Genomic DNA, 9,176 nt, shown 5'->3' with positions numbered 1-9,176 from the left:
CCCCCCCCCCCCCCCCCCCGCGCCGCATCTCTCCCCCGGCCTTTCCACCCTCGACTTCCGCGCGCCCGGCTCCTGTCTCCGCGGACCTTCCCGATCCCTCCTCCCCCGTCATCGCTTGCTTTGACCCTCCCGCCGGCTGCCCATTACCCTGCGGTCTTGCGGCGCGTCTGGGGCACATTTCCGTCCCGCCCCCCCGACCCGTCCACTGCCCTTGGGGGCTGCTAACTTGGCGCGCGTGCACCTCCTCCATGCATGCCTGATCCTCGCCATTCTCCCGTCTTCCTCGTCGCGTCCGGTGCCCATCCCACTTCTGCACCTCCGGCCTCTCTCTCGCCCCCCGATGCCCCCTCGGTTCTCCCCGCAGCCTAGCAGCGCCGTCCGGCCTCCTGCGCGCCCCATGCCGCCCCTCCTGCTCCTCGGGACCCTCCTGCTCCTGGCCTCGACCGCCCGCCAGGCCGGGGCGCGCCCGTCCAACGGCACAGGCGCCGAGCCCCCGGGCCCGCTGCCCGCGCTGCTGGCGCACCTGCGGCGCCTGACCGGGGCGCTGACGGGCGGCGGGGGCGCCGCGGGCCCGGGCGCCAACGGCTCCAGGACCGGCTCCGCGAGCGGCCCCGGCGCGGCGGCGCGGGCGCCCCCTCCGGCCGAGCTCTGCCACGGCTACTACGACGTCATGGGCCAGTACGACGCCACCTTCAACTGCAGCACCGGCTCCTACCGCTTCTGCTGCGGCACCTGCCACTACCGCTTCTGCTGCGAGCACCGCCACATGCGCCTGGCACAGGCGTCCTGCTCCAACTACGACACGCCGCGCTGGGCCACCACGCCGCCGCCGCTGGCCGGGGGCGTCGGGGGTGCCGGGGGTGCGGGCGGGGGGCCCGGGCCCGGCCAGGCCGGGTGGCTGGAAGGGGGCCGGGCGGGGGGCGCAGGGGCACGCGGGGGTGAGGGCCCCGGGGGCAGCACGGCCTACGTGGTGTGCGGGGTCATCAGCTTCGCCCTGGCCGTGGGCGTCGGCGCCAAAGTGGCCTTCAGCAAGGCGTCCCGTGCGCCCAGGGCGCACCGGGAGATCAACGTGCCCAGGTGCGTGAGCGCTGGGGCCCTAGGGCCGGGCTCCTGGGGGCGGGACCTGGGCCGTCAGGGGTGGAGCCACCTGGCGAGGGCAGGGCACAGGGACCCGAGCTGGCTCGGAGACGCAGGAGGCAGCCTCTGCGAGCGCAGGAGCGGATGCCTAGGGAGACGCACGGGTCCTTAAGAATAGGGGCGGCAGACCTGGCCTGGCTGCTGGGTGACGGGCCAGGCTCGGGCGGTCATTCATCCAACAAACTATTGTTTGAGCACCGCCTGTGGGTCAGGAGCTGGGCACACAGCAGTGAACAAAACGAGGTCCCTGCCCTGCCGGGTAAACCTGGCTTCCAATCCCAGGTCCCCCTGTAATGAGGATTAACGGAATTGATTCACGTCGAGTCTGGGCACAGGGTGAACCCTCCATAAATGTTGGCTGCCATTATCATTAAATGTCAGTGGTGGGGAGAATCCGCAAGGCCAACAGGTGTCTGTGGGAAGGGTATTCCAGGCAGAGGGAACAGCACGTACAAATGTCCTGATAGGAGAACTTGCGGGCAGCGAGGGGGCCTCAGAGGCTGCAGAGCCCTTGGCGGAGGGCAGGTTTCTTCTGAGAATGAGAGGAGAGAGCGGAGCTCGGGCACGAAGCCGTTCGGTGGTTTCAGGGGAGTCTCTGGGCTGCGTGCTGTCAGGGGACCAGGCTGGAAGCGGGGGACCGCTGAGGACACTAGCAATGAGCCAGGTGAAAGGAGGCACTGGGGGCCGCACAGGTGGAGAGAAGAGCTGCGCTGCGGATTTATGTTGGAGGTTCAGCCAGGATGGCTGACGGGCTCGAAAAGAAAGAAAAACAGGAGTCAGGGGTGATTCTCAGGTTTCCGGTCCGCGTAACTGGACGAAAGGGGCACACTTTACTGCCCCGGGAAGGCTGTGAAAGTAGCGGGAGTGAGGTCCCAGGTTCGGGGGGGCGGGGCCCAGGGAGGACGCTGTGCAAAGGACCACGGAAGGGGGTGGGTCCCAATGAATGGGGAGGGGGCGCTTCAAGCAAGAAATGTGGTCGGAAGAACCTTGGGGAAGGCGGTGCTCAGAGGGATACTAGTGATGGGCGTGGCCAAAGGCGAGGCGCCCCGCCGAGCGGGCCGACCCCCCAAAGGGGAGAGCAGGGAGGGAAAAGACTCCTCTCCCTGCCCCCACCCGCGTCCCCAGGCCGCTGACCGGCTCTCTGCCACCTCTAGGGCTCTGGTGGACATTCTGAGGCATCAGGCTGGGCCTGGGACCCGCCCGGACAGAGCACGAAGCAGCTCCTTGACCCCGGGGGTCGGGGGGCCCGACAGCATGCCCCCGAGGACGCCCAAGACCCTCTACAACACCGTGAAGCCCTCCAATCTCGGTGAGTGAGACCTGCGCTCTGACCACGCCCATCAGCCCCTAGCCCCGCCCCATAGCCCCGCCCCCCCGTGGCCCAGGCCCCGCCCCCGCCCCCCCTCCGGCCTCTTCCTTCTCTGAAGCAGACCAGCTCAAGCGGCAATGCTGGAGGGACCCCACCGTGAGTCAGGCCCCCTCCTGGCCCTCCCGCGAACCTCCTCCTGGGTGGCCGCCATGGTCATGGTCGGCACGGTGATTTCAACGTAGACATTCTCGGCCCCTGCCCTTGAGAAAGCCAGTGTCAGAGCTCCCAACAGCCAAACACACAAGAAAGCCTGAACAATTGAATTAGAATGCCCCGAACCGAACTGCCTGGGTTTGAACCCTGGCTTTGCCAATGGCTACCTGGGGTACACGATGTCACCTTTCCGGGCCTCAGTTTCCCCATCCATAAAACAAGTTGCCTAGTGGCACTCCCGCATAGGGTTACCCAAAGCTCAAATGAAGTAACGGCGGAAGGCTTAGAGCAATGCGTCGCACAGGAAAAAGGTCCATATAAATATGAGCAGTTAATTGTGCTATTCTCATATTTTAAGAGACAGTGTATCAGTGGAGAAGTCCTGGGAGCTGTAATAGGTTAAAAAGAGTCTCGTCTGGTTTGAGGAAGAGGAGGGAGACTGCCCCCAGGCAGCAGGATTGAGCAGTGGCCTGGAGGGGCCGGGGCTTACTCGGGCAGGCGAGGTCTGGGCCTCCGCAGCATAGTTCGTTGGGTCAGGGAGAGGGAGGGCACGCACCCCAGGAAGGACCTGAGCACCAGGCTGAGCTGAGCAGCTCTGCCTTTGTCCTGGTGGCAATGGGAGCCATGGAGGACTTTAGAACAGAGGAGCAACGAAGTCAGAAGTGAGGGGAAGGATTTTTCTGGAACTCCTGTGGAAGGGGAGAGATGAGAGGAAGAAGGCGCAGGAGGAGGCTGAGCAGGTCAAGGCCTGAGCTGGGGCCAGGAACGTAGGGGAAGAGATGGGTTTGCATAGTTACATAAGGAAGAGATATCTGAGGTGGGTCTTGTGGGAGGAGTAGGAGTTCTTCAGGCAAAGAAGGGGAGGAAGGAATTCAAGGCAGAGAGAACAGCACAATAGCACGTACAACGGCCCTGTGGCAGGACGGAGCTAGGCTCCCTCAGGCAAGGCATCAGCTAGGGCCAAGTAAGCCACAAACACCGTTCCCAGCTTAGATTTTGTCCTGTGGGTGACAGGCAGGCGTGGGAAGAGCTCCAGCAGCGTAGGGGCAGGGGCAGGCTTGGGTGTCAGGAGTACCACCGGGCGGGGCTGGTCTGGAAGACGGGCTGCCCAAATGGCCAGAAAGCTGACCTGATGATCCAGAAGGGAGAGGAAGGTCAGAGCAGACACTCGGGAGGTAGGAGGGATGGAGCTGGGGACCGAGTGGGCAGGAGTGAAGTCCTCCCTTGAGAGCAGGCCAGCAGTGCCAGCTGGGAGTGGGTGACGGCAGTGACACCACGTCCCTTCTCGGTCCCCGCAGATAACCTGCACCACAACTACCTGCACCTCAACGTCAACAGCCCCAAGCACCATGCCGCCACGATGGGTACGGACGGGGGCTGGGCTGCGGGAAGCACAAAGGCTCCTTCCCTTCCCTGCCACGTACCGAGCCTGAGCTGGGTGCCCAGGGTAGAGGAGGCGTGAGACCCTGGGAGCGCGGACCTCCCGCCCAGCCAGGTGGCCAAGCCAGCCTCCGTGTCCCCGGCTCCTCTCTCTCCCACCCGGGTCTGTGGGGAACTGTGTGGAGGGGACGGCCCCTCCAGCCCGCGGCCAGGCCCGCAGCAGGTGCTGAGCACGCGCCACTCACCTCTCTTCCTGCGACGTGACCTGCCTCCCCAGCACTGAGCCTGTCCCTGAGGTGGGGGAGCGGGTAGATGGACCCTGCGGGGGTCCCTGGTTTCCATTCCCTAAGGGGCTGGGGGCTGGAAGTGCTGGGTCTGAGGGAGGAGGGGCTCAACTGACCCCCGCGCGCCCCTCTGCCCCAGACTGGCGTGCCGCTCCCCCACCCAGCCCCTCCTTGCACTACTCCACGCTGTCCTGCTCTCGGTCTTTCCACAACCTCTCGCACCTGCCCCCGTCCTATGAGGCCGCTGTGAAATCCGAACTCAACCGATACTCCTCCCTCAAGAGACTGGGTGAGTCCCAGGAAGGGGAGGGCGAGGGTGATGGGGTGGGGTCAGGGCCAGGGCCTGGGTTCAGGAGTGTGGGCAGTGGCTCAACGGGCCTCTGAAGGTGCTTTTTGAAAATGCATATCCAGGCCGCCATAAGGCCTGTTGTATTCGTCAGGGCTTGTATTTACAATGAACAGAAATACAACTTAAGCCAGAAAAAGAAAAGTGGGGGTCAACTAACCACATTAGCTTGATCCTGGAAAGTCTATGAATCATGACCTTCAGTTATGGCTGGACCCAGGAGTCCAAAAGCTGTTTCCAGGATTCTATATCTCTTCTTTATTTTCAGACAGATTCTTCCTTAGTGGTACAAAGATTGACCTGAGAAATTTCAAGATGCCATTCTACCAGCAGAAAAGGGTCTTTCCCGATAATTCCAGCATTCCCAGATCTAGATCCCACTGGCCCAAATTGGGTCACATGCTCATCCCTGAACCAATCATTGTGATTCTGGACATTTCTGGCTCAGCGGCAAGAGCCTTCAAACATTTTATTATTTTTTAATTTTATGTATTTATTTTTTGGGGGGGAGGGGCAGAGAGAGGGAAAGAGAGAATCCCAAGCAGGCTCCACACTGTTGGTGCAGAACCCAATGCGGGGCTCGAACCCACGAACCATGAGATCACGATGCTGGTCGAGACTGAGTCAGACGCTTAACTGACTGAGCCACCCAGGCACCCCAAGCCTTCAATCATTTTGGACTGAGAGCCAGGGGTGCCTCAGTGCCTCAGTGGGTTGAGTGTCTGACTTCGGCTCAGGTCATGATCTCACGATTCATGAGTTCAAGTCCTGAGTCTGGCTTTTGGATCCTCTGTCTCCCTCTCTCTCTTCCCCTCCCCTAACCCCTCAAAAATAAATCGACATTTTTAAAAAAGACTTAGACTGAGAGCCACATTAAGAAATGCTTTTTATATTATGACCCTAAGACACATATGATATGTATATTTTTTAATTACAGGGAAGCTTTGAAACTTGTTATTATGAACATTTTCAAACATACCCAGCATTAGAGGAGATTGTAAAATGAAGCCCCATGTTCCCAGCACCCAAAGTAACAACGAGCAATGTTTTGTTAATCAAGACCCCTTCACCCCGGGTTTTAGCGGATTATTTGAAAACAAACTCCGGGTGTTGTCACTGCATCCATTAACATTTCAATAACACAAGCATGACTGAAATAAAAATTTTAGGAATTGGTACTCATGATTCCCCTAGTATACCAATGCTTTTTTAAAAAATAGCTTTTTAGGGGCGCCTGGGTGGCTCAGTCAGTTAAGCCTCTGACTTTAGCTCAGGTCGTGATCTCATGGTTTGTGGGTTCGAGCCCCGTGTCAGGCTCTGTGCTGACACCTCAGAGCCTGGAGCCTGTTTCAGATTCTGTGTCTCCCTCTCCCTCTGACCTTCCCCTGCTCATGCTATCTCTCTCTCTCTCAGAAATAAATAAGACATTTAAAAATTTTTTAAATAAAATAAAATAGCTTTTTAAAGTATGTATGTATTTATTTATTTATTATTTTTAAGCAATCTCTACACCCAGTGTGCAGCTCCCACGCAGAGCCCTGAGATGGAGAGTCGGATGTTATACTGACTGAGCCAGCCAGGCGTCCCTGTGTGGATGTCTTCTGAAATTTTTCTATTGTATTTCATTTTCAAATGCCGTTCATGGTCCACAAAACTGACTTCATAACCCATGAATAAGTCACATCTCCAAGTTTAGGGGGTGGGGAAATCTCCCCACGTCCACCATCTGTGTGGGGCCGAGGAATCTGCATTCTGGCCATATAGCTGGCCTGACGGTTTTGGCCGATTAAAATCTGGGACTACCTACCGGTGCCCAGGCTAATAACGCCCAGGGCATTCTGGTGATCCCTGGGGTCCTCGTGGGCGTGGGATGCACGAAGCCAGGGGGTGGGGAGGGCCTGGGCCGGCTGGGGACTTACCTGTGTGGCCTCTTCCCTTTTTCCCCCAGCCGAGAAGGATCTGGACGAGGCCTACCTGAAGCGCCGGCACCTGGCGGAGGTGCCCCGCGGGACCCTGCCCCTGCACGCCCTTCGGCGACCTGGCACGGGCGGCGGCTACCGCATGGATGCCTGGGGCGGCCCGGAGGAGCTGGGCCTGGCGCCCGCGCCCAACCCGCGGCGCGTCATGTCGCAGGAGCACCTGCTGGGCGACGCGGGCCGCGCGCGCTACGAGTTCACCCTGCCGCGCGCGCGCCTGGTCTCGCAGGAGCACCTGCTGCTGTCGTCGCCCGAGGCCCTGCGCCAGAGCCGGGAGCACCTGCTGTCGCCGCCGCGCAGCCCCGCGCTGCCCCCCGAGCCCGCCGCCCGCGCGGGCCTGGCCGCGTCCCATTCCAACTTGCTGCTGGGCCCCGGCGGGCCCCCCACGCCGCTGCACGGGCTGCCCCCGCCGGCCGGCCTGCACGCGCACCACCACCACGGGCTGCACGGCTCGCCGCAGCCGGCCTGGATGTCGGACGCCGGCGGGGGAGGGGGCACGCTGGCGCGCAGGCCACCCTTCCAGCGCCAGGGCACGCTGGAGCAGCTGCAGTTCATCCCCGGCCACCACCTGCCCCAGCACCTGCGCACCGCCAGCAAGAACGAGGTGACTGTCTGAGGCCAGGCCGGGGGCTTGGGGGCTGCGGCGTCGCGGGGGGGCCCCCGTCCCAGCCTGGATCCCTCAGCACACTCCAGGGGCCTGGGACTCAGGATCGGCCTGTGGCCAGGAGGCTGCCTCCGAGGACACTGCTTTGGATGAAAGCGTCCCCGGAGACAAAACCTTCTGGGACGTCGCGGTAGATAAGTTCCCCCCTCCTATGTCACCCTTCGAGGCACGGCCTCTCTCCCATGACGTTATCACAGAGGAAGAGCCCTGCCCTGAGGTCATCACTAGTGAAAATGTCTGTGTTCTGTGATGTCATCACAGGGACAACCCCCCCCCCCCCAACTAATCCATCACAGAGGGCCAGGCTCGCCCCTGAGGCCACACCAGCGGCCAGTCGACGGCCGTGAGGTCATCACAGCCTGTTTTCCTGTGGTGTCACAGTGGAGGCAATGCCTTGTCCTATGATATCACCCCAGAGACAGACTCCGTCCTGTGAATGTCATTGCAGAGACAGGTCACACCCTTGTGACGTCCTCTCTGGCACCAAAAGGCCTCTTTTGACATGATCATCACCAGGAAAATACTTGCCTCACAGGAGATGTCTCTGTCTATGACGCTGTCACTGCAGACAAAGCCATCTTCCTGGGACACATTGCAGGGGAAATGCCTGCCAACGGTGTCCTCACTACCCGTAGGGCCTGTCCCCGACACTGTCACCAGGACCATGCCTCTTCCCGTGGTGCCATTGCCTGGGATGACGGCCTGTTTCGGGGTCCCGCCAGGGTGCGGCCCCTTCTGTGGTGTCAGCAGGGCCTCGCCTGCGCGGAGGGGCGCTGTAAGACGCCTGCACGCCCGCCCCACCACGAGGAGGCAGGGCGCGCCCGGAGTCCATGACAAGCCCGGGCACTGGACAGGGTGCCCTGAGCTGGCACGTCTGAGGGATGTCGTCGCTGCGGGGACAATCCCATCCGGAGGTGACGGTCTGACTGTAGGCTGTTGGCAGGGGGTCCCCACTGAGGTCCTGTCCCAGTGTTGTGATGGCATTGCCACAGACACTGCCTGCTCTGGGGGCCATCACTTGTGATGGTGTCACCAGATTTTCTGCCTTGTCCACGACTTCACTTGGTCACTCCCTCCCTGACACCAAGGACACGCCCTGCAGGACCTCCACCAGACCCTCCCTCTAATGGGTGGCTGGGAATCAGACCCTGCCCTGTACAGTGATGTCACCTCCTGTGTGACTCCTCGAGGACAAGACTCCCACGGAGGCCACTCTGGCCCACCAGGCTCCCAGAGTCCCGGGACTCACAGTGGCCCCAACGTGGCACCACTTCTTTCTGCCATAACTAGAGACACCATTGCGTCTGTCAGCAAACTCCTGGATTTCTGTTGGGGGTGAGGTGGGGTGGGGTTGGTTGGGGTGCGCCTACTGCTGATTTTGCTGATGACACCATCAGCGCCATAGACTTCCACCTCTCTTGACGGCATTGTACCTGGGGTCAAATGCTAGCCGTGCCTGATGATGACCTCACTTCCCAGGCTTCCCTATGACCCGTGGGCTCTTCATCTCCCAGGATCTACCACAGCCATTGTATCATCATCTCCTAGGACCCATCATGACATATTATGTCATTACCTCCCAGAACCCTCGATGGCTGATGGTAACTTCCTCTACCAGGATCCACTAGCACTCATGATGCCACCATTTCCCATAGTCCCCGAAAATTGCGGTATCATCACTTCCTAGGGCCCATGAGAGCTAATGGAGTCCTCACCTCCCAGGATCCACTCCAACCATGGGGTCCTCACCTCCCAGGATCCACCACACCCATAGCGTCATCATCTCCTAGGGTCCATGACACCCAAGTATGTCGTCATTCACTAGGATCCACTTCAACCACGTATCATCTATCATCTCGAGGGCCGA

General features: G+C 60.6%; 1 protein-coding gene across 1 annotated transcript in view; it reads left to right on the top strand.

Annotated features, from left to right (window-relative positions):
• Window positions 1–8,607, top strand: part of SHISA7 (shisa family member 7) — a 15,128-nt gene extending 6,521 nt beyond the window's left edge. Inside the window, exons 2-6 of the mRNA XM_039244146.1 lie at window positions 365–1,077; window positions 2,292–2,446; window positions 3,958–4,023; window positions 4,463–4,612; window positions 6,618–8,607. Of these exons, the coding sequence (XP_039100077.1) occupies window positions 398–1,077; window positions 2,292–2,446; window positions 3,958–4,023; window positions 4,463–4,612; window positions 6,618–7,261 (1,695 nt within the window). The 5' untranslated portion in view covers window positions 365–397 and the 3' untranslated portion in view covers window positions 7,262–8,607. The remainder of the gene's footprint in view (window positions 1–364; window positions 1,078–2,291; window positions 2,447–3,957; window positions 4,024–4,462; window positions 4,613–6,617) is intronic.
• The last annotated feature ends 569 nt before the right edge of the window (window positions 8,608–9,176 follow it).

This window comes from Hyaena hyaena, unplaced genomic scaffold, assembly GCF_003009895.1.
Source record: "Hyaena hyaena isolate Hyena2069 unplaced genomic scaffold, ASM300989v1 scaffold_235, whole genome shotgun sequence".
Classification (NCBI taxonomy): domain Eukaryota; kingdom Metazoa; phylum Chordata; class Mammalia; order Carnivora; family Hyaenidae; genus Hyaena; species Hyaena hyaena.
The sequence above is the reverse complement of the archived record's forward strand: the minus strand, read 5'-3'. Positions and strand labels throughout refer to the sequence as shown.